General features: G+C 42.0%; 1 protein-coding gene across 9 annotated transcripts in view; it reads right to left on the bottom strand.

Moving 5' to 3' along the window:
• The window catches only part of pknox2 (pbx/knotted 1 homeobox 2), a 533,394-nt gene that overhangs the window by 101,705 nt on the left and 406,496 nt on the right, over positions 1-25,193 (bottom strand). For all 9 annotated transcript variants that reach the window (XM_063038519.1, XM_063038517.1, XM_063038526.1 and 6 more), the window contains one exon: positions 22,028-22,216. In XM_063038519.1, the coding sequence (XP_062894589.1) occupies positions 22,028-22,216 (189 nt within the window). The remainder of the gene's footprint in view (positions 1-22,027; positions 22,217-25,193) is intronic.

The raw sequence follows: 25,193 nt of genomic DNA, 5'->3' as shown, positions 1-25,193 counted from the left end.
ACAGATTTTATGTTTCAGTGTCATGCCCTAGCAATCGTCTAAACGGTAGTATAGATACACCTTATTGGACTAACTCACCACCAAAGAATCATTCATTTGAATCTTCATTGTATTGCTTCCTTCACAATTATACACTTGTATTCTTGGACTCAGCAAGGCCCTCTGATTACAGTAATTTACTCTTTGCTTTTGTACTTATATTGCCTTCAGATAAAAAAAAACAAATCATTTGCCTTCTAATTGCCTACTGTCCTTGCATGTTATATTTCTGTGATTTGTATCCCTCTGAACACCAACACTTCCAATCACTCAGCACTTAAAGATAACCAAACTCATCTAATTTTTTTCTACCAAAATTGATGACCTCACAGTTTCTCCATATCATAAAACAGAACACTACAGCACAATACAGGTCCTTCGGCCCATGATGTTGTGCCAACCCTTTAATCTTCTCTAAGATCAATCTGACCCTTTTCTTTCATTCCCTCCATTTTCTTTCATCCATGTTCCTAAGAATCTCTTCAATGTCCCTGCCCACACAATCTTTGTCAGTGCATTCCATGCACGTATCACTCTCTGTGTAAAATAACTGCCTCTGACATCCCCCCTGTACTTCCCACCCAACATCTTAAAATTATGCCCTCTTGTCTTTGCCTTTCCTGCCCTAGGAAAATGTCTCTGGCTATCCACTCAATCCGTGCCTCTTATCATTTTGTACACCTCCATCAAGTCACCTGTCATCCTCCTTCGCTCCAAAGAAAAAGCCCTAACTCGCTCAACCTTTCCTCATACCAGTTGCATTCAAATCCTGGCATCATTCTGGTAAATGTCCTTTGCATCCTCTATAAGGCTTCCACAACCTTCCTGTAATGAGGCAACCAGAACTGAACACAATATTCAAAGGTGGTCTAACCAGAGTTTTACAGAGCTGCAATATTGAATTCAATCGCCTGACTAATGAAGGCCAACACACCACACACCTTCTTAACAACCCTATGAACTTGCATGGCAATTTTGTGGGATCCATGGACATGAACCCCAAGATCTCTCTGTTCCTCCAAACTGTTAAGAATCCTCCTATTAACCCTGTTTGTTTGCCTTCATGTTTGATCTTTCAAAGTGAATTGCTTCACGCTTTTCCAGGTTGAACTCCATCTGCCTCTTCTCAGCCCAGCTCTGCATCCTGCCAATTTCCCATTGTAGCCTACGACAACCTTCTATACTATCCACAACACTGCTAATCTTTATGTCATCTGCAAACTGACCAACCCACCCTTCCACTTCCTCCTCCAAATCATTTATAAGAAATTACTATGAGCAGGAGTTCCATAAGAGATCCCTATAGAACAATCGACCTCCAGGTAGATACGCTCCATCCTATTACCACCCTCTGAGTTCTGTGGGCAACCCAATTCTGAATCCAGTTATATTGCATCAGCTATTCACCTGAACTATGTACATTATCCTGATATCAATTGTGAACAGCTGGGACCCCAGCGCGGATCACTGCGGAACCCTAGCAACACACATCAAAGTTGCTGGTGAACGCAGCAGGCCAGGCAGCATCTCTAGGAAGAGGTACAGTCGACGTTTCAGGCCGAGACCCTTCGTCAGGACTAACTGAAGGAAGAGTGAGTAAGAGATTTGAAAGTGGGAGGGGGAGATCCAAAATGATAGGAGAAGACAGGAGGGGGAGGGATGGAGCCAAGAGCTGGACGGGTGATTGGCAAAAGGGATATGAGAGGATCATGGAACAGGAGGCCCAGGGAGAAGGAAAAGGGGGAGGGGGGGAAAAACCCAGAGGATGGGCGAGGGGTATAGTCAGAGGGACAGAGGGAGAAAACGGAGAGACGGAGAAAGAATGTGTGTATATAAATAAATAACGGATGGGGTACGAGGGGGAGGTGGGGCATTAGCGGAAGTTAGAGAAATCAATGTTCATGCCATCAGGTTGGAGGTTACCCAGACGGAATACAAGGTGTTGTTCCTCCAACCTGAGTGTGGCTTCATCTTTACAGTAGAGGAGGCCGTGGATAGACATGTCAGAATGGGAATGGGATGTGGAATTAAAATGTGTGGCCACTGCGAGATCCTGCTTTCTCTGGCAGACAGAGCGTAGGTGTTCAGCAAAATGGTCTCCCAGTCTGCGTTGGGTCTCGCCAATATATAAAAGGCCACATGGGGAGCACCGGACGCAGTATATCACCCCAGCCGACTCACAGGTGAAGTGTCACCTCACCCGGAAGGACTGTCTGGGGCCCTGAATGGTGGTAAGGGAGGAAGTGTAAGGGCATGTGTAGCACTTGTTCCGCTTACAAGGATAAGTGCCAGGAGGGAGATCAGTGGGGAGGGATGGGTGGGACGAATGGACAAGGGAGTCACGTGGGGAGCGATCCCTGCAGAAAGCACGGGGGGGGAAGGGAAAGATGTGCTTAGTGGTGGGATCCCGTTGGAGGTGGCGGAAGTTACGTTGAATTATATGTTGGACCCGGAGGCTGGTGGGGTGCCAGGTGAGGACCAGGGAAAGCAGGATCTCCCAGTGGCCACACATTTTAATTCTTTTACAGTCATTTGGGCAATAGAAAAGTCACTAATGCAAACAGTGCAGCGAGCAACACTGTCATTATTTTTGACCCCTATTAGGCAGGGGTACACTTTAGTGTAGTCTGGGGTGACGTACGTTTTATATTTTCTGTTTTTGGAACACTCTCCCATGGCGTGCGCGCTCTCTCTCTCTCGTGGTCGCTCTCACGCTCTCTCTCTCTCGTGGTCGCACTCGCGCACGCTCTAACGCTCGCTCTCTCGCTCTCGTGGTCTCTCTCAAAAAAATTGATTTCTGTGATATTGTATATAATTTGCGGGCATCAGGGAGCCACTATTAATATGCGGGAGACTCCCGGAACTTCCAGGAAAGGTGGGATATCTGGTATTCTAAGGCTGTGCCTCCTGGTCCTAGACTCTCCCAGTAAAGGAAACCTCCTCTCCACATCCACTCTGTCTAGGCCTTTCAATATTCAATAGGTTCCAATGAAATCCTCCACTCTATTCTTCTAAATTCCAGTGAGTACAGGCCCAGAGCTATTAAATGTTCCTCATACATTAACCTCATCATTCCTGGGATCATTCTTGTGAATCTCCTCTGGATCCTCTAATGCAGGGGTTCCCAACCCGGAGTCCATGGACCACTCGGTTAATCATAAGGATCCACGGCATAAAAAATGCTTGGGAACCCCTGCTCTAATGCAACATTGATAAGACTCAGGTAGCAGGTCTCCAGATCTGCTCACTGAAAGATGCAACATTTTCAGTACGGAAAAAAGCAATATAAAAATCAATCAAAATAAATATTGACCCATTAATATCTGTGTAGACTTACCAGAGTACAAATGTTGTCCAATTATTCATGGGTTTTATTACCTTAATGATTCTTTGTCAGTGAGCATTGTTTACTTTCACCTCAGCAGTAAGAACTACAAGACTGATCTTTCACAGACTGGCATCCTCTCATTATCAGATTTATTATGGTTAAGAATTTTGTGTTGTTTTAATTTAAATGCAGTTTTGGCACCCATAATTAAATGTATTGCACTGCTAATCAAGACTTCTGAAATACAAAGACAACAAACGGTTTGGGAAAGGCACTATTAAATGAGAGGACTGGAGGGAGGGCCCCAGGGAACAAGGGGACTTAAGGGAGGTCACCACATCTAGGAGGTGGATTCTATATTCATCCCTCCCCTCCACCCACCCTCTTACCCATTAGTGAAACCTTATTGCAGAAGAGTGAAGAGATTCCTCTCAGATTAGACAACCAACAAGCACAGAAATACTAGATGTTTACTTCTGTCACCCCCTCCCCCATTCAAGAATATTCAACACAATTCAAGACAGGTCCTGGTTGGTTTTGCTGGATTATACAGACATATCATGGGTTAATGTTATTGTGTTTGGCAACAGACACAAATGAAGAATCTTGGCCCAAAATGTCGACTGTTTATTTTCCTCCATTGAAGCTGCCTGACCGACTGAGTTCTTCCGGCATATTGTGTGTGTTGCTTAAGAGTTCTAGCATCCCTTGTGTCATATGTTTTTATGTTTGACTGAACAGGCATGTGAGCAGATGTCAGTGCTGTTAGCACCAATCTCTCTTGAAAAGGTTATTAGGACATTGTTATCCTACCAGAGGTGGTTAGCAGCATGGCAGCTGTATACAATGATAAAATCTTTATCCAGGTTGAAATCACATCTAAGGTGATTGTCCAGTACTCTTGGAGAGTTCTTCAACATTTATAACCCCATGGTGGACCTGGTATTGGTGGCATCCATCTTCCCATCTTCCAAATGCATCTCTCTGAAGTACGAGTTTATCATGGAAATGTTGTGTCAACAAAACTCATTCCAGTAAAAGAAAATGAAACAGATCCACTCGCAAAGGATTCCTGATCTGTACAGTTCAATCTCGAACTGATGCTGTATTCACCCATTAAAAGGCTTTCATAATCATTGATGCAGAAATTGGCTACCAGACATTCCTATATTAAGAAAATGTCGATATTTCAATATAGTTAATTGGGCGTGAGATAATTTGGGTTCATCTGAGGTTTGAAAGGCTCTGATAAAATACAAGTACTTGGGGTATTTTTTTTTAAACAGAACCTTATCTGATGGAAAATCTGCGTAACCTTGTGCAGTGGCATAATCAGTATGACAGTTCCACAAAACTAGGAGTTGCAAATCCACCTCTCCTAGCTATCACTCAAACAATGTTGGGACATTTTTTTTGTTCAGCAATATTGAGCTATTAATACTAGACTTGAGCAATGCATATTAGGTCTTCAGTTTCTCCAGGAAAACTTTTAGTCATTGCCGCAACAAAGCACCTCTGGTTAAGGCCACAACCCCAGAGTTGAAAAGGAAATCAAAGCCTTTTCACAGTACAACATGACACACTAATACATTGTGCTATCAAACAATCTTGTCAGATTGGATCCAAGGAGGGTTCTATTGGATGAAGCCAGAGAGCATTAACATCATAAAGAATTCAATGCTTCTACCTGCCACGTGAACCAGTTTGCATTAAGCAGAGTAGAAATAAGTGTAATCATTGACCTGTCCCTCTTAAAACAGAGTTATAGGAGCTAAGTTCTAAACTCCCACTCAGTGAGATCTTTGGCAATGTCAGGAATTGCCAAGGGAGTTGTTCTATTTCACGGAGATGTCTCCCACAGTTGCACGTACAGCATTGCCTCATTTGATGTTAAAGTGGATTAAAAATGTTCTAAAGACTCAGTCTGCATCTCTACTATGAAGCAGAATGCATCTATTTTGTGGCAGTTGTCTCATTTCACTTCGGCAGCTCTTGAAATGGAGACCTTGGTTATTAAGAATTTAATCAACTTTTCGACAGGTGCAAACAAGCATTCAGAAGTCATATCCTGATCTGAGCCCATATCAAACTACTTTCCTGCCCTTGGGCAGTTTCACACTCAGGAAAAGATAGCAATGTTATTAGCGCAGAAACAACAGCAGAGGAAAGACATATATTATTTAGAAGATGGCAGACCTCAGCTATTGTTAAGACATTTATCTTTATTTCTCATTCATAAAAAGCAAACCCTCTAGCCACAAGACCTCCACAGATAACATGTGCGCACAATGTTACTTAAACCAAACCCCAGTAAGAATCTCCATTGGTTCACAGAGCTGACCTCAACAGCAGAGCAACAACCTTGAAGCAAATGAGAAATATTATTAACTTACACTGTTATTTCAATTTTCCTGATTCCAAACAAGCGAAGATCACTGCAACTTTAAGCTTGAATTGATGCTGCTGTAACATTAGAGCAGCTTACCCACTTCCCCACATGACTCCCATTGCTTATTCATCAAGTATCCATCACCCTCTCTAAGAGTGACCCTCGTTTCATTTTGTTAACAGCGAATTACCCTGATTGAACCTATGTTATGTGCATGAGATTTGGATGAAACCACAATACTCCTTGGAGTCAAACAACTCAAATGGGTTTACATGGTCTTTTCCTATCTCCAGTCTATTTTTATCACCAGTGAAGCAGAAGTATCACGGGAAAAACAAAAGCATTCAAAGAAAAGAGAAATAAAACAAAATTATGTAAATGCTCATCTATTTTTTCTTCTTCTGGTTACTGCTTGCAATAGCATCCTGGAGATAAATCTATAATTCATAGAGGCCCCAGGATAATCCTGAAGGCTGTTGCATTTACTTATCATTTACTTATCTTGCAACACTGACTGTACCTCAAAGTAATTCATTATAAATGAAATATGGAGTTGCTTCTGACAGACAAGATAAGGCACCATGTAAATGTAAGATTGACCGCCTGGCCTAACTACTTTATTACAACCAGGGGACATTCATTTTTCTAGATAGCATTGAGGACAACTAAATAGGGGCCTTTCCTCCTGCCAGCCATGACAGTGTGGTGCCCATTAACATGCCTGTAGTAGTAAATTTAGTATTGGGCTTCCCACAGCTCACTGAACATAGCTCTGCACCTCTCGTTATTCTGGATAATAATGAGCTGTGCTTATGCCATGCAATATTAGAAGCAAAAAAAATTGAATAGTATGCTGCTTGCAGTACCTCTCCACCACAACATTCTATTCAAGATGTGTCTGTCTCCTCATTCCGCTGAAAGTAGTTGAACTATTAGCATTTTTTCCAACTTGTAAAACCTGCACTGCTACTATTGCACATTATAATATTCAGCAACTTAGGTGCCAAGAACTATGCACACCCCCAGCTCAAACTGTGCAAATTAAAAAAACATGAACCCAACGACAACCAGCTCATCTTGCCATCTGCATTCTCCATTTTGAGAAGATTCACACTGGAGGCTAGGTAATTAATTTAGGCAAACATTTATAGTGAGGTTGGCACTATTTTATAGAGACTATAAATTAAATACAGGATAAAATTTTCTCCCACCCTCACATGCATTTTACACCATACTATTAACCCTTTGTCTAACCAGCCTACAGAATAGGCTCACAAAGAATAACATGAATTGGTAGTGTTACCTTCATAAGCTTCATTCACTAGCTATTGGCTCAATCTGTAACAAGGCGGAAACTGTTCACAGCTTTAGCTTCTAACTTTACACATGCATGCTCACTGTCCATTCCACCCTTGTAATATCACCCGACCTGACAAGTGTCTCAGCTTCTGAGACAAACATGTAATATAAACTTCCAGATGACAGCCCTCATATCTTCCTGAATGGTCATCCTTATTTATACCCTTAATGTCCCATATCCTACATTAGCTGACTTCCACTAGCTCCTTTATCAGAGATCCCTCAATTGTACCATTATTATACTTGCGTTTTAATCCTTCCATGATCGTTTACTCGCTAACGCTGCAATCTTCTTCCAACCCTATAACCGTTCAAGAAAACTCTCGACTCCTGATCATCCCAAATTTTACTGCTCCTCCACTAGTAGTTGTGCCTTCATGAGCCACCAACCAAACTCTGGAATTCCTCCTGAAACAATTCCTTTATGATCTTTAATATCTGCTGAGCCACCCTCTCTAATATCTCCTTTTGTAGCTGACTGTTAAGATTTTGCTTGATAATGATGCCTTGCAAAGGTTTAGACTTTATTTTACAATTGCTGTTATGTCATATGTTACCAGTTATTACTGATGTTTTCTTGCACCTAATAAATTCCTGAGTTCAAGTAGGAGGACTCTAATTAATTAACCTGGACTTCCCAGCAGCTATAATGTTAGAGGGTGTATGGTGAAAAGCGCTGTAAGGAAGTCCTTAGGTTCACACCTAAAGAACCCCAGTGATTTGGAAGTGCTACAGCTTGTTTCTATATTTCAGTTCCAATGTGCAGGACATCGTTGCAGTGGGCTATTTCTTCACAGCCAATAAAAGCTAAGGAACGGTAAGAAGTAGCCCTCAGCATGGTACTTATTACAAAGTTGTCAGGGTCTACAAGGTGTTGCATTAATGCCAACAGAAATCTTTTGTTTGTGCAACCTAGACAGACTTTTCCCAAAACAGTATTTTTTAAGACCACAATTGTGTTTCTGCATTGTTACTCTTTTCTTAGTGTTCTATAAATAGCCGATTAATATATAGTAAATAATCACAGGCCCAGGGGAAGCAGCAGGGGTGCGGGACTAATTAAAATAGTCCAGGCACAATGAGCCAAAGATTTCACTTTGTGTTCTGTGATTCTATTCTAATCATCAGCAGCTGCATTATGGAACAGAGGATAGGTACATTAATTATTACATCATGGCGTTTATCATTATTCTCCAATCAGGCCATTCATCCAGATCCCTGCTCAGGCAAAGTCAAGATACTCACCTCATCTCTGGAATTAATACAGTTTAAAAGCCTTCAGCCCAGCCAGCACATCACAGCGTTTCAATCAGACAATGTTCAGAGTTTCTAGAGCAGTAATGTGGAACTCAGAGGGCAAAAGTTCCTCATTACACTCTTTCATTTTATTTCTCCATGGTAATGTTACTCAAAACCTGAAGGTGTTCAAAAATGCCTTAATAATAATTATTTCTTCAGGTTGCACTTGGAAAGTAGTGAATGCAATGAGCTCACAAGACACAGCAGCTATGGAACAATGTGTGGATAATTCCCTTTACTCACGTTTGAGGTATAAATGTGAACAGAATCATCTTTTTTGAAACAATGTCATTCACCACTGGAGTATCACCCAACATTTTATGCACAACTAGTCTTTGGAGTAGGGCTAGCAGCTGAAGCATACTGATCCAGAGGTGAGGGCAGGACTACTGGGCCATGGCTGAACCTTGGTAGTTAAAATCTGATTGATTTGTTAAAAAATGGAGAGCACTCCTGGACTACCCAACCATAGCCAACAGTGGTCATGGGGCAGCCAAAGGTGGACAAAGTTCACTTCAATGTATGCATGGTTCAACCAGGCAGTCCCAAAAGCCATTGACGTGGCACAGTAGTTTTGTGCTGTCGAAGTCAATCCTATGGCCGTTACAAATGCAGAACACCTCACTCTAAGTAAGAAGTAGAATTCGACAGTAAACAAGGTGGGATGCGGACTAACCAATCAGGAGGGAGGGACTACGGGGTACAAATACCACCAGATTAAACATTCCCAAGCATCATCCCTGATGAAGATGGCAGAGTTTGTCATTGAAATGTTGGTTATAATCGATACCCATACCTGGTTGGAAGCCCGAAAAGAGTTTATACGTTCACTGTTCATTCCCCTCCATAGATGCCGCCTGACTTGCTAAGTTCCTCCAGCACTTTGTGTGTCTTGCTCAAGAGTTCCAGCATATGCAGAACCTCTTGTGTTTATGACATCAATGATCCAGCTGCAATATTAGTTGCTAACATTATAACAGGGACAATTGACACTTTCTCTCCCAAGTAGAAGAAACTGAAATAGAAGTATACAGTGCCTTGAGAAAGTATTCAGCCCCCATAACTATTTTCACATTTTACTGTCTCATTTTCCAAATTGAAAATATATTCAAGTAAGATTTTTGAGCTAATCTACAAAATATTGTGCATCATGTCAAATCAAAACAAAAATTCCAAAACCTGTCAACAATTTTCTAAAAAATAAAAACCAAAATTGTGAGGCTGAAAATGTATTCATCCCCTTTGTAATTCCTACATTACCTTTCCTCAGGTGCAATACTGTATATTACAGTACCAACTCACCAAATTAGTTGATTTAGAAAATTGGAGGATCACCTGTTTTCAATAAATTCATAAGAATAAATACCCCTCCTCTCTGTAAGGTCCAACAATATGGTAGATTTTCAGCAGACCAAACCAACATGAAGACAAAAGAGCATTCAAGACAAGTCAGAGAAATAATGACAGAGAAGCACATATCTGGAGAAGGGCACAAGAACACCTCAAAGGCATTGAACATACCTCAGAGCTCAGTGCAGTCCATTGTGAAAAAATGGAAAAAATATGAAACCACAGCCTTACTGTCTAGGTCAGGCTGCCTCTCTTAATTTAGTCACTGGAGAAGAATGGTACCTGTAAGAGAGGCTACTGTGAAGCTAGCGGTCACTCTGAGTGAGCTGCAGAAGTCAGAGGCTGAAATAGAGATGAGGTTCCTGACTCCACAATCTCAAAGACCTCACACAAAACAGGTATTTATGGAACAGTGGCAAGGAAGAAGCCCTGGCTGAAAAAAAACATATGTTTGCCTGTGAAGTATCACTTAGAAGGTACTGTAAAGATATAGAAGATCTTGTGGTTGGATGAGATTAAAGTGGAACTCTTTGGCCTCAACACTAACCAATACGTGGCGCAAATCTAATAAAACTGCATGTCAGCCAGGTAAGACCATCCTATTGTAAAGTATGGTGGAGGTAGCATCAAGTGTGGGGATGCTTTTCAGCAGCAGGGATTGGAAATTTCGTCAAAATTAATGGGAAGATGAATGCTGCTAAACACCGAGATACCATGGATAAAAATCCGCTAGCCTCTGCCAGAAAGCTTAAACTGGGGAGGAAGTTGATCTTTCAGCAGGATAACAAGCCAAAACAGACTGCTGGACAACCATGGAGTGGCCTCAAATGAAGAAAATTGATGTCCTGGAGTGGCTCAGTCAGAGTCCTGACCTTAACCCAAATGAACATCTCTGGCAAGACCTCAAGGTTGCTGTCCACTGCCACTTCTCAACTAACCTGGCACAGCTTGAGCAATTTTGCAAAGAGGAATGGGCAAGTCTTGCTCTATCACATTGTGTAAAACTAATAAGAGACTCATCCAAGACTGGCTGTAATAGCTGCGACAGGGGGTTCAACTAAGTACTGAGCAAATGGGGGATGAATACTTTTAAACTGCTGACATTTCAGATTCTGATTTTTTAGTTTTTCATGTTTTACAATTTTCACTTTTTTTTTGCCTCTTCTGTGAAAAAAGGAGCATGTGATTCACAATCAAAAATTCTCAGTTAAATTGATCAAAATCCCTGGTTTGGGTACCTATTTATGTGAACTAAGGGTTGGGGCCTGAATACTTTTACAGGGCACTGTATATGTGAATGTACTTAGCACGGAATAGGCCCCTCCAACCCAACGAGCCGCACTGCCCAGTAACCCCAGATTTAACCCCAGCAAAATCACAAGGCAATTTACTACGACCAATTAACTCACTAATTGGTACAACTTTGGACTGTGGGAGGAAACTAGAGCACCTGGAGGAAACCCACAAGGTCATGGGGAGAACATACAAACTCCTTACAAATGGCACCAGAATTGAACTCCGAGCTGTAACACTGTCACACTAACTGCTGCAGTACCGTGGTCCCACGGTAAAAAAGATCAAGTAAATAGGGTTGTATGGACCACAACCCCTCTCATGCTCACAGACATTCACCTGCTATTGAAGGGGAAAAAAACAACACAGAGGCCAGGAGAGGGATGGATACAGCAGACAACATCAATCTGAACTGTGCTCAATGGTCAGACTTTTGTTGTTGCCTAGGAATTAGCAACGAGTCATACATGGATGGAGCAGGGGAAAGAGAAGGAAAGGGGAAGGTGAGAAATTCCCAAATGCAGAGAAAGAGAAGGTCAATCAGCCTGCCGAGGATTAGCTAGTTTTGTGCCCAGTTTACCCCATCATTCCCAAAACCAAGAGGTCATGGGGCAGAAGGGTTGAGAGAGCACACAGGCTGAGGCAACACTGGAGAGATACGTGTGTATTGCAGGGGTTCCCAACCTGGGCTCCACTGACCCCTCAGTTAATGGCAGGGATCCGTGGTATAAGATTGTTTGGGAACCCCTGGTGCAGAGTGCATGCTGGCAGGGAAGAGACATTTGTTTGAGCAACCGAGTTTGAGGAATTGGAGGTTGAAGGCAGAATTGGGTTGTGAGCAGATGTTGGAGACATGATTACAGCAGTGACCTCAGATCCCATTAGGCAACCAAACTATATCAGCAGCGAAGATCAGGAGAGCTAATAGAATAACAGAAGACATCAGAGATTGCAGATGCTGGAATCTGGAGCAAAAATAAACACAAATTGTTGGAGAATCTCAGTGGGTCAGGCTGTATCTATGGAGGGAAATGGATGATAGACATCTCATGTTAAGACCCTTCATCTGGTCTGAGTATTTTTGGAGAAGGATCTGCCCAAGAGAAGGGTGATGTCTCTTCCATCTCAACGGGCAAGGGGATGCTAGTCACCTTTAAGTAATGCAGAAGCAGACCCTTGACAGGATTTATTGAGACTGAGTGGCCTTTACCACTGGTAGGTCTTGAATTTTGTATCAGTGATGACAAAACATATGCCATGTGACATCACTACACGTGCCTGGGTGCCTGGATACACAAAAGACTGGGGATAAATTTTGCAAATTTGCATGCTTAGCAATAAGGCTTTATATTAAATTCTTTCATGCAACATACAAAAAAGGTAGCACATAGGAAATATTTCATAAGTAAATATCAAAATACACGGCTTATACTGGCAAAGGGAAATTTGATCAATTATCCAACACCTAGCGTTAAATTAAACTCAGCCCAAACGTGACTGACAGTCAGTGGAGACAGCTCCATTACAGCTCAGCACTATCATTAGTTTAAAGTAGCTTGCATACACAATACCTTAAAAATAAAATCACTGAGCATCAAACGCTCACAAACTTGAAAACCCACCAGAAATTTCGAGCTCAGAGCATAACAATTAGTGCCTGAGAAAGTGGATTATAATCTGGAGTCCTGGAACATAGATTATCTAAAAATAATTTTCAAATTATTTTAGCAACCACAGCAGAGTTTCATTACATTCATGACACCCTTCCCTGCGCGCATTTTTACCAACATTACTTGAATAACAAGCAGGATCAGAAACCCTGGCTAATTCAACACCTGAAGTACAGAGTCAATTATACTAACTCTCAGAAACCCAACTGATCCTCTGCAATTGTTATGACCAACTGGCTCATCCCATGCTTATCCTGTGGAAGAGAACACAGGACTTGATTACTTGAAAATATAGATGCCAAGACAAGGCTACCATTCATCATTAACTATTTTTAAGATAGTGGCAAGTCTATCTTGAACTGTATGTTCTTTGCAAGGGAATTACTTGTAAATTACTGTTAGGTCAAGAATTTCAGGCTTTTAGGCCTGGAGGTGATCCATCGCCAAGACAAGGTAAAATTTTGTGGAGGCATTTCTCAGTATTTGGTGTCACTGTTCTTCAGAATAAAGGAGATCAAGGCTTTCCAGTGGTGCTGATAAGGAAGCCTTAGGGGCAGAACCCCTATTCACTTTCTTCTTTCATGCAATATGAATTTTTCACTATGCCCACAATGGTAGAATATATATTCAAGATGGGGAAATTAGGCACTAATCCAACTTGGTGCAAAGCCCTGAAGTATGAAGTTGGAACCATATTCACTCATGCTAGAGGAGATATAAAATCACACTGATTTGAGGAATCAAGAGGTGAGTCACTCTCTGTAGAGTGCCTCGTTCTGACCTGCACCTATATTTGTGTGGCTACAAGTGCAGGACAGAAGTTACCAGGATATTGAAAGTTGGGGTTCGGGGTACTTGGGGATTAGATAATTGGAAATGGTCATTGCAAAGCACTTGTAAATTGGTTTACTGAAGTTCAGCATAAAACTGCTTTGTTGCATGCCATCTATACAGATCACTTCATCACATCAGTACAATGAGGTTGTACTAGAGAAAGGCAGTAACAGAGTGCAGAATAAAGCGGCACAGGTACAGAGAAAGTGCACTGCAGGGAGACAATGAGGTGCAAGATAAATAGTGAGGTCAAGAGCCCACCTTATCGTACAAGTTGTTGCATGATTGTTACTTGCTGTTTGTTTGAAGTTGCACAAAAATTGTCCGGGTCTCGTTGCATGTGGGAAGAACTGCATCATTTTCAGAATACGAACCAGAATATCTTTATCTGCATGGACAAACTCAGTTCTGGACATATGTTGGGGGAAGATTAATGAGGAAGTAGGTGATGACAGCCAGACCTAGGACATTATCCAGAGCAGCTTGTCCAGAAGCCCATCAGGGGACCGGCTGTTTTGGATTGGGTGCTTTGTAACGAACCTGAGGCGATTAGGGAGCTGGAGGTAAAGGAATCTCTTGGAAGTAGTGATCATAATATGATCGAGTTCAGTTTCAAATTTGAAAAGGAGAAGCTGGTATCAGGTGTATCGATATTTCAGTGGAACTGGGGAAATTACAGTGGTATGAGAGAGGAACTGGCCCAAGTCGATTGGAAAAGTAAACTAAATGGAGGGACGGCAGAGCAGAATTGGATGAAATTCCTACAAGAAATAAGGAAAATACAGGAAAAATATATTCCAAGAAAAAAGAAAATCATGAATGGAAAAATGGCACAAATGTGGCTAATGAGAGAGGTTAAGGCAAAAATAAAAGCAAAAGAAACAGCATACAAGGAAGCAAAATTTAGTGGGGAAAATGAGAACTGGAAGACTTTTAAAAACTTACAGAAGGAAACTAAGAAAGTCATTAGGAAAGAAAAGATGAATTATGAAAGGAAGTTGGCGATTAACATGAAAAAGGATACTAAGAGTTTTTTTTTAATATATGAAGAGTAAAAGAGTGACAAGGGTAGATATGGGACCGATTGAAAATGATGCTGGAGAAATTATAATGGATAACAAAGAGATGGCAGAGGAACTGAATGAGTATTTTGCATCAGTCTTCACAGTGGAAGACATGAGCAATATGCCTGATAGCCAGAGGTATCAGGGAATAGAATTAGGTACAGTCAAGATTACTAGAGAGAAAGCGCTTGGGAAGCTAAGTGGACTAAGAATAGATAAGTCTCCCAGTCCGGATGAGGTGCACCCAAGGGTTCTGAAGGAGGTGGCTTTGGAGATTGTGGAAGCATTGGAAATGATCTTCCAGGAATCAATAGACTCTGGCATGGTTCTGGAGGACTGGAAGGTCGCAAATGTAGTTCTGCTATTTAAGAAAGGAAGGAGGCAGCAAAAAGAAAATTACAGACCTATTAGTCTGACATCGGTAGTTGGAAAGATATTGGAGTCAATCCTCAAGGATGAGGTTATGAAATACCTCGAGGTGCATGACAAGATAGGCCGAAGCCAGTATGGTTTCATGAAGGGAAGATCCTGCCTCACCAACCTATTGGAATTTTTTGAGGTAATCTCGAATAAGATTGACAAGGGAGAGGCTGTGGATGTTGTGTATTTGGATTTTCAAAAGGCCTTCGATAAGGTGCCGCATATGAGGCTGCTTAATAAGATGAGAGCCCATGGAATAATAGGAAAGATATTGAAATGGGTGGAGCATTGGCTGATAGGCAGAAAGCAAAGGGTGGGAATAAAGGGATCCTATTCTGATTGGTTGCCGGTTACTAGTGGTGTTCCGCAGGGGTCGGTGTAGGAGCCGCTTCTTTTTACGATGTATATCGATGATTTGGATTATGGATTAAATGGTTTTGTGGCTAAGTTTGCGGATGACACCAAGATAGGTGGAGGAGCAGGAAATGTTGAAGAAACGGAAAGGTTGCACAGAGACTTAGTCAGTTTGGGAGAGTGGGCAAAGAAATGGCAGATGAGATACAACGTTGACGAATGTATGGTTGTACATTTTGGAAGAAGAAATAATCGGGCAGATTATTATTTAGGTGGGGAGAAAATTCAAAAATCCCAAGTGCAAAGGGACTTGGGGGTCCTCGTGCAGGATACCCTAAAGGTTAACCACCAAGTTGGATTGGCGGTAAGGAAAGCGAATGCTATGTTGGCATTCATTTCAAGAGGAATAGTGTAGAAGAGTAAAGAGGTGTTGATGAGGCTCTATGGGGCATTAGTGAGACCTCATTTGGAATACTGTGTGCAATTTTGGGCCCCCTATCTTAGAAAGGATGTACTGATGTTGGAGAGAGTTCAGAGAAGATTTACGAGGATGATTCCTGGAATGCAGGGGCTAACATATGAGGGCTAACATATGGATTGTATTCATTAGAGTATAGAAGAATGAGAGGGGATCTCATAGAAACGTTTCGAATGTTGAAAGGGTTGGACAGAGTAGATGTGGAAAGGTTGTTTCCCTTGGTGGGTGAGTCCAGGACAAGAGGCCATAGTCTTAGAATTAGAGGGTACCCAGTTAAAACAGAGATGAGGAGAAATTTTTTTTAGCCAGAGGGTCGTGGATTTGTGGAATTCGTTGCCACATATGTCTGTGGAAGCCCGATCATTGAGGGTGTTTAAGGAGGAGATTGACAGGTATCTAATTAGTCAGGGTATCAAGGGATATGGGGAAAAAGCCGGAAATTGGAACTAGATGGGTGAATAGTTTAGCTCATGGGGAGCTGCAGAGCAGACTCAATGGGCCGAATGGCCTACTTCTGCTCCTTTGTCTTGTGATCTTGTGATCCTGAGAACGACCCTGTTGCAACTATGCCCTAGGAATGGTGTGACTGGCCTTCAAGAACCACAGCCATCATTCTTTGGTGACAGTCGGAGTTGCTTCCTTTGATTCCCTTTGCAGTCAGCTCACTCATCTTCACTTGAGGCTGCGTGATGCCACATTTGATCAAATGTTAACTTGATATATAGATATCACTCTCACCTTGCCACTGGAACTCAGATCTTTTGAATGTTCTTGGGCTAAAGCTATAATAATAACACCACATAGCCAAGGCAAAACCCAGAGTAAGTATCAGTGAGTATGAGGCGCTTGACAGCACTACTAGCAATCACTTCTATCAGACAGAAGATGACAGAGAGAGTACTAATGAATGATGCTTGGCAAGATTGGCTTTGGTCTTTTTTTTTTAAAAGGCTGGACAATTTTCCACTGCGTTAATAATCCTTAAACAGTTGGAATTCATATCAGCTCACCCCAAACCCCACAGTACACTCAGTGGCCACTTTATTAGGTACACTTCATCAATGCAAATATATAATCAGCCAATCATGTGGCAGCAACTCAATACATAAAAGCATGCAGACATGGTCAAGAGGTTCAGTTGTTGTTCAGACTGAACATCAGAATGGGGAAGAAATGTGATCTAAGTGACTTTGACTTTGGAATGATTGTTGGTGCCAGACAGGCTGGTTTGAGTATCTCAGAAATTGCTGATCTCCTGGGGTTTTCAACAGTGAACAAGGGGTATGAGTGGCGTACTACAAGTTAATGAGAGTGGTCAGTGGAGAATGGCCAGACAAGTTCAAGCTGATAGAAAGGTGGAGTAACCCAAATAACTACGTGTTACAGCTGTGATGTGCAGAAGAGCATCTCTGAACGCACAACACATCAAACCTGGAAGTGGATGGACTACAGCAGCAGAAGACCACAAACATACACCCAGTTACCACCTTATTAGGTATAGGAGGTACCTACTAGAGTGGTCACTCAGTGTGGATTGCTGTGTTTAACCACCCAGCATCTACCACAATCAAGGAATGATGATGAGTGGAGGGCCTTTAATTAAAATGTTCAGAACTTATTGCTGGCAAGACTTATTTCACTGCATCTGTGAAAAATTATCCCTTAGTACTAACATTTTTAATATTCCTCACTACTTTTAGCCAGTTCTCAGGGATACGGAGTGCATGTGGGCACAGTGCCATAAGATGGCACCAGGGAAGGAGATAGGTAGGGAGAAGAGATACGAAACCTGCACATAACTTATTAATGATGCACAAACATTTATAATGCAAACAGTCAGATTCTACTCAATATTGCAAAGTGCAAGTTAATATTCATACTCACACAACAATATTTACTTAAACCTCAATAATCAGTTCCTGTCGTTACAGTGCAGGAAGGAAGAAAGAAAGGAAGATTTATCAGCCTTTTCATAACACATTACTAGTGCTCTAAATTTTTTTCAAAGCATTCCCCTAACACGATTTTATTTAAAATAGAGTAACTGCTGTTTCTTAGGAACAGGCAGCAACAGGCTACTCAGGTCAAGGCTGCACAGCCAGCCAGTGAAATGAGTGCCTACTTTGTTGGCTGCATTGATTAAAAATCCATCAAACTTCATCTTAAAATGATCCTAATATTACTTTCTCAATATAACTGGACTTTCAACTCTAAGAGTGATTTGACATGAGAAGAGCTATTGTCAGGTATAAACTTGCTGGCCTGTGAGATCCATATTTTCCCCTTGACCTTCTATCTGTTGTCTAATCTTAGGTCTTGGCTTCTGAATCCTGCATGGTACTTTATCAATCTATGATTTGCTAATATTCTGCCAATACACATAATGCAGCTGGCTTCCTTGCAGGCAGGCCTTAATTTTAATCCACTCGCTCCTCACTCTTGATATAAAAAAAATGCCCGAAGGTCCCCATGACAGAATGCTGGACAACAAACCCTTTGCAACTGTGATATGATATGACTGATTTCAGCTTTAAATAGCATCAAGGACACTTGCCTCTAGTCAGCGGGGGCTTTAACAAATGAGGCAGCTATGATGAGGTTATCGGAATTCAATATGCTAAGACTGAGTGATGGAGCTCTTCACCAAGCCAACATTTCTGGGAGCTGGATTGAGGCGCAGAGAGATAAAATCTTTCTCAGACAATTTTTTTTATTGACAGGAGAATATTCCTCTGGCATCACTGGTGAACCTTGGGCCTCATGTACAATGGGAAACCTCCTCCTATCCTGACGCATTCATCTCTGGACCAATGCCTGTAGCCTCTCGCTGACTACTGGAGACTCTTCGTGCAATTCTCTGGCAGTCACCTCATGCTGCTGAAATTGCCTTTGCTGGATAATGCCCAGGAAGTGATACCTGTAGGCTTGGACAGAGATCCGAGCCGGAATACTTAATATGAACCTTGGTAGTCAGGATTTCCTCATGGCTTGGAATGCACTTCTCATTCTTGTATCTAATGATTATGTCGCCACTAAAATCAGAATCTGGTTTATTATCACTGACAGACGTTGTGAAAGTTGTTTTGCAGCAGCAGTACAGTGCAAGAGATAAAACAAACTACTATAAATTACAAACTAAATAAATAGTGCAAAAGAGGAATAATGAGGTTGTGTTCAGGGGTTTGTGGACTGTTTAGAAATGTGATGGTGGAGAGGAAGAAGTTGGTGTTAAATCAAGCTACAGAATACGTCCTCCACAGTACAACAGTATCTCTATTGTATTTAATGAACATTGAGTTGGAACTGGGAAGTTTTCGGTCAATATATAGTGGATTCCGGTTAATTAGAACACATCAGGACCAGTAAATTTTGGCCCAATTAAGCGGCTGCCAAAATTAGCCGAAGATTCATGGAAATAGAGAAAAAATATACAAAAAATGAAAAACTATCGTTTAACTGAGTCACAAATTATGCATTACAGAACAAACTGGAACACAACCAATACTTCTACAGTTCCCCATAGTTATTAATGCAGGAATTCATCCAGTGAATGCTGCCAAATTCTTGTGAGTGACAAGATCAAAATCAGCGCAGCAGCTAGTGCAGATAATGGACTGCCATCATACAATGCTTTTGATGAATGCATCTTCCAAATCTTCACTTTCATTGTAACGTTCAAGATGACTGTCAATACCTTCAAATTCTTCATAGTTCCTAACTTGTTGAAGTAGTGAAATTGTTCCATTTTTAATCCCGGCTGCTTCCAGCATCTCAGTGAGCAAAACAGTTCGAAATTGTTTTACTGTTTATTTCTCACTAATTATCAGTGTTACGAGAATACACATAAAATTAAGATGTTTGCTGGCCTGGGCTAGCATCAGTGGCATCAGCAGTTGGTCTGCCACCTGCCCTCAGGGGAAGGAGAGATAAGGAACAATGGAGCAGCGTCTGGAGATGTGTAATGAAGGGATGTGGGAGGAAGAGCTGTCTGGAGCGGCTCCCCCCTTTGAACCCTGAACTGTTTGAAGTGATGGACAGGCGATACCCCAGCAGGGGGATAAAAAGGGACAGGTTCGCTAAGACAGACACACACGCCACCCGAGGTAACGAGACCCTGGAAGCGGTGCGCCTCTCACGAGTGGTGAGAAGTACCGGACAACGCACAAGGTGGAAAGGTACGATCAGCGGGAACCCGGTGTGTGTCCGCCCTTGCCTGGGTGCCGGGTTCACTGCAGAGGATCGACCGCATCTGGAGGAGGGGTCACAGTCGGTGACCTCAGGTGACATCACCAAGGACACGCCCAAAAGTTGCTCGTGAGCAATCTCGCTGGTCTGTGAGTGAAGCTGTGCTGAATGATGAGTTGTTCTCTCTGTCTCTCTTCCCCCACCTTGTCCATCGCCATGGCAACGATTACTGCGAACTGAACTTTGAGTCATTTTGAAATTGGTCATTTACCCCTAGACAACGGTAGAGCTTGATTGATGCTGTTATCTTAATTCTGTGCACATGTGTGGTTATCATTGTTGAATTGTTGCATTTATTATCCTTTCGATTACTGTGTTGCTTGTTTCTTTAATAAAACTTTCTTAGTTCTAGTACTCCAGACTCCAACTGAGTGATCCATTTCTGCTGGTTTGGCAACCCAGTTACGGGGTACGTAACATCAGTGACAAAAATCACTGTTTTTTTGAACACAAACATACGCAATTGACGCTATTTAAAAACTGTTCGTTCTAAGCACAGTAAAGTGTGTAACGGCCACACAAGTAAATGTGACTGATGCCTGTTAGAAACCTTGGCAACAGTCTCCTGTCCCAATTAAGCAGCACAGTGTCCCAAATAAATGAAAGGAATCCTGGCTATTTTCTCGATTAGTTTTTAATCTTTAAGAGTTGTCCCAAATAATCGGCTGCCTCAATAAACCAAAGGCCCAATTAACCACAATCCACTGTACATGGGAAGCCCCACGTAATGATAACACACCCCAAGAATGCTAGAACGATACGGAGATTCTGTCATTATCCTTCTGCATCAAAAGTTAGTTGTGACTCTATGACTGTGATCTAAAGACACAGAGCAATACATATTTTTGCATTTGAAAGTGCATTGCCCATTCTTCGCTCTGAAGGCTAGAATCGAACCTCTGGCTGGAAGTGGGTGTGGTCTTTAATCTGGGGTGATGAAAACATTTTGGACTAAGGAATCAGGAGGGACGGACAAGGGGGGTATAAATATCACTGGACTAGACATGCCCAGGAATCATCCCTGATGAAGATAGCAGAGTTTGTCATCGAAACGTCGGTTAAGGTCGACACCTGTACCCAGCTGGAAGCCCGAGAAGAGTTTATTCATCCTATATGCCAAGAAAGCACTAGATGCTTTTTAAAAATATTTCTTGCTTGGGATGTTGGGGTGGGAGATCAAGGGGTGAAGGAAAGAGTGGGATTGGTGTTTGTTTGCATGGGGTGGGGAAAGTAAGATATAACGAGGAGATAAGGGGGTCATTTTGACCTATTGCATCAAAGCCAGCTCAGAAAGCAAAGCTTTTCCACTACTATTTTACCCTTTAATCTATTCTCATTACATTTCCATCTAGGCTCACCTACACACCAGGAGGAATTTACAAAAGTGAGCTAACCTATCAGTCTGGGATGTGGAAGGAAACTGGATCCCACACAGTTAAAGTGAGAACATGCAAACTCCACATGGATAGTGTTGGAAGGTCAGGATTGCATCAGTATTGCATGTGAAGCCACATGTCTATTAGCTTTGACACTGTGCTGTCGCATTTAATGAGCGGGCAGGGTCCAGGTCAGGACTTTACTTGTAGTTACTCCAGTCTGCTGTGTGCATATGGGATTAAGTTCTTCAAGGAGTGTCTAGTAACAGACCCTCCAAGAAAAGGTGGTCCAAGGGCATGGTGAATGACATCATCCTATGCATTGGTAAATGTCATGTCAGCACTGCAAGGGTGAAGTAAAATAATTCAGACATGGTGGTCATTATAGTTAATAAATGGAAAAAATAACTACATAAATACAAAAAATACTTTACACTTGAGAACGCCACGTGGCTGGGCTAACCTGATCCACCTTCTCCGAATGCCCTCCTTGAATAAAGCAATCTCAGAACTTGTTCTGTGATCCTACCTGTGCTGGGAGAGTGTGTGTCACAGCTGTAGGGGAGTATGGGCCTCCTAGGTCATTGCGAAGTAGGTTGTCACTGTGCATCTTCGTCTTAAGACAAGTTATGTAGCGGTTGCAGAAGTCTTTGCAAAGTTCATTGACTTTCTCCAGCTCGAGCAGATGGATTCGCAGAACCTGAATGGCTTTAACCATCTGAAACAAAATAGGAAGGCTATCAAACCCAACAGATCTAATACGCTCAATCCTTCTCATTGAGAAGCCATCCATTTCACATACAGATCATTAAAAGCCAACTCACTAAGTAAGGACCTTCATCAGATTAGGCGTCACTCATTTTTTTCCACACCTGCCTGTAACACATTTGCGACATGATGGCATTACTGAGATTTGCTGCTTCCCACAAAGTTTGCTGCATGACTACTGACAGTTCCTGCCTCAGAGAAAATCCCATTCATTGTTCTATTTATTTCTCAACATTTTCCAGTCCATTGTTCAGACAAATATTGAGAGGCCATGTCGTCCTCCACAACTTTAACAATCAGCTCTAATGAAATGTCACTGACCTGAAATACTGACCATTTCTCTCTTCACACAGACCTGATTTACTGAGTACTTCCATCAGTTTTTTGTTCTTATTTTTATTTTGAGTAGCCATAGTATTTGGCTTTATTCACACAGATCAGGGTTTCAATTCCACATATTGTGTCCTGGATAGGGCTTTAACATTAGGTTCAACAATTTGCCGTTTCTGTCCTTGGGTGTTATCCAACATCAACCACAGGAAGACAGTGTGAAGATGCACACACAAATAGATACAGATACTTGTACATACTTGTACAGTATATGTACCTCTGTGCATCTACACAACCAATGGTTAATCTCAGGTGAGTTACTGAAAAGTTTCAGCAACCAGGTGGTGGACAGTTGAAGAAAGGGAATAAAATTAATCCCCAGCCCATTCTTCAACTGAGAACTAAATCAATGCCAGGAACTGACCAGCTTCTTAAAAAAACGTATGCTCACACTGTTAATTGTATCCAATGCATTTTACAGTGCCCATAAAAAGCATTCACTCCCTTTAGAAGTTTTCGTGTTTTATTATTTTCCATCAATCTCTTGCTCTTGTTCTGTAAAACCTCCAATCCCTATGCCTTTAACCCACTTTCTCAGCTTAATACCTCTTTGCATATGTTTTTGTATTCCTTTTAGAATTGCACCTTCCATTTCAGATTTCCAGTTCTCATTCCTCCTGCCAAAATGTTACATATCATAGTTCTGATGATTACATTTCATGTGCCAGCTGTCTGTTCATTTGACCAATATGCTCCTATCTTCACTCGTCTCTGATGATCTTCCTCTCACTTTATAATGTCACCAAGTTTTGTATCTGCAGACTTGAAAATTACTGTATACTCCATACATTCAGGTGCAAGTCATTAATATAAAGCAAGAGAGTTCGAAGTTCAAAGTAAATTTATTATCAAAGTATATATATGTCACCATATATCCCTGAGATTCATTTTCTTGCAAGCATACTCAATAAATCCAATAACCATAATAGAATCAATGAAAGACTGCACCAATTTAGGCATTCAACCAGTGTGCAAAACACAATAAAATGTGCAAATACATAAAGAAAATAATAATAATAATAAATAACCAATAAATATCGAGAACATGAGATGAAGAGTCCGTGAAAGTGAGTCCATAGGTTGTGGGAACATTTCAGTGATGGGGAAAGTGAAGCTGAGTGAAGTTATCCCATCTGGTTCAAGAGCCTGATGGTTGAGGGGTAATAACTACTCCTGATCCTGGTGAGGTGAGTACTGAGACTCCTGTGCCTTCTTCCTGATGCCAGCTTCAAGAAGACAGCATGACCTGGGTGGTGGCAGTCCCTGATGATGGATGTTACTTTCCTCTTCATGTAAATGTGCTCAGTTGTGGGGAGGGCTTTACCCATGATGGACTAGGCCATAGCTGTTGCTCTTTGTATGATTTTCCCATTCAGGGCATTGGTGTTTCCATACCAGGCTGTGATGCAGCCAATCAATACACTCCCAACCACATATCTACAGAAGTTTGTCCAAGTTTTAGATATCACACTGAATCTTTGCAAACTCCTAAGGAAGTAGAGGTGCTGATTCCTCTTCATAACTGCACATGTGCTGGACCCAGGACAGGTCCTCCGAAATGGTAACACCAAGGAATTTAAAGTTGCTGATCCTCTGATGACAACTGGCTCATTGACCTCTGCTTTCCTCCTCATAAGTCAATAATCAGCTCCTTGGTCCTGTTGATAGTGAGTAAGAGGCTGTTGCTGTGGCACCACTCAGCTAGATTTTCAATCTCCGTCCTATATTCTGAAATGTCACCACCTTTGATTCGGCCGATGACAGTGGTGTCATTAGCAAACCTGAATATGTCATTGGAGCTGTGCTTAGCCACACAGTCATAAGTGTAAAACGAATAGAGCAGTGGGCTAAGCACACAGACTTGTGGTGCACCTGTGCTGATAGTGAGTGTGGAGGAGATGTTGCCAATCTGAACTGACTGGCATCTGCAAGTGAGGAAATAGAGGATACAATTGCACAAGGAGGTATCGTGGCCCAGGTCTTGAAATTTATTGATCAGTTTTGAGGGGATGATGGTATTGAAAGCCAAGCTGTAGTATATGAAGAGCATCCTGATGTATGCATCTTTGCTGTCCAGATGTTCCAGGGTTGAGTGAAGAGCCAATTGAATGGCATCTGCTGTGGACCTGTTGTGCCAGTAGGCAAATTGGAGTGGATCCACGTTGCTTGTCAGGCAGGAGCTGATACGTTTCATTAGCAGCCTCTCAAAACACTTCATTACCGTGGATGTAAGTGCTACTGGATAATAGTCATTGAGGCAGGTCACCATGTTCTTCAAAGGCACCGGTGTAAGTGAATCAGGTGGGTAACTCGGTCTGCCAGAGCAGGAGTTTGAAGATCTCAGTGAACACTCCAGCCAGTTGATCAGCACAGGCCTTCAGTCCTCGGCCAGGTACTCCATCTGGGCCGGATGCTTTCCATGGGTTCACCCTCCTGAAGGCTACTTGTACATCTTCCTCAGAGACTGAAATCACAGGATCATCAGGAGCTGCAGGAGTTTGTGATGGTTCCTCCATGTTTTGATGGTTAAGAAGTAG

This window comes from Mobula hypostoma, chromosome X2, assembly GCF_963921235.1.
Source record: "Mobula hypostoma chromosome X2, sMobHyp1.1, whole genome shotgun sequence".
Lineage (NCBI taxonomy): Eukaryota > Metazoa > Chordata > Chondrichthyes > Myliobatiformes > Myliobatidae > Mobula > Mobula hypostoma.
This window is presented reverse-complemented; position numbering and strand designations above follow the sequence as displayed.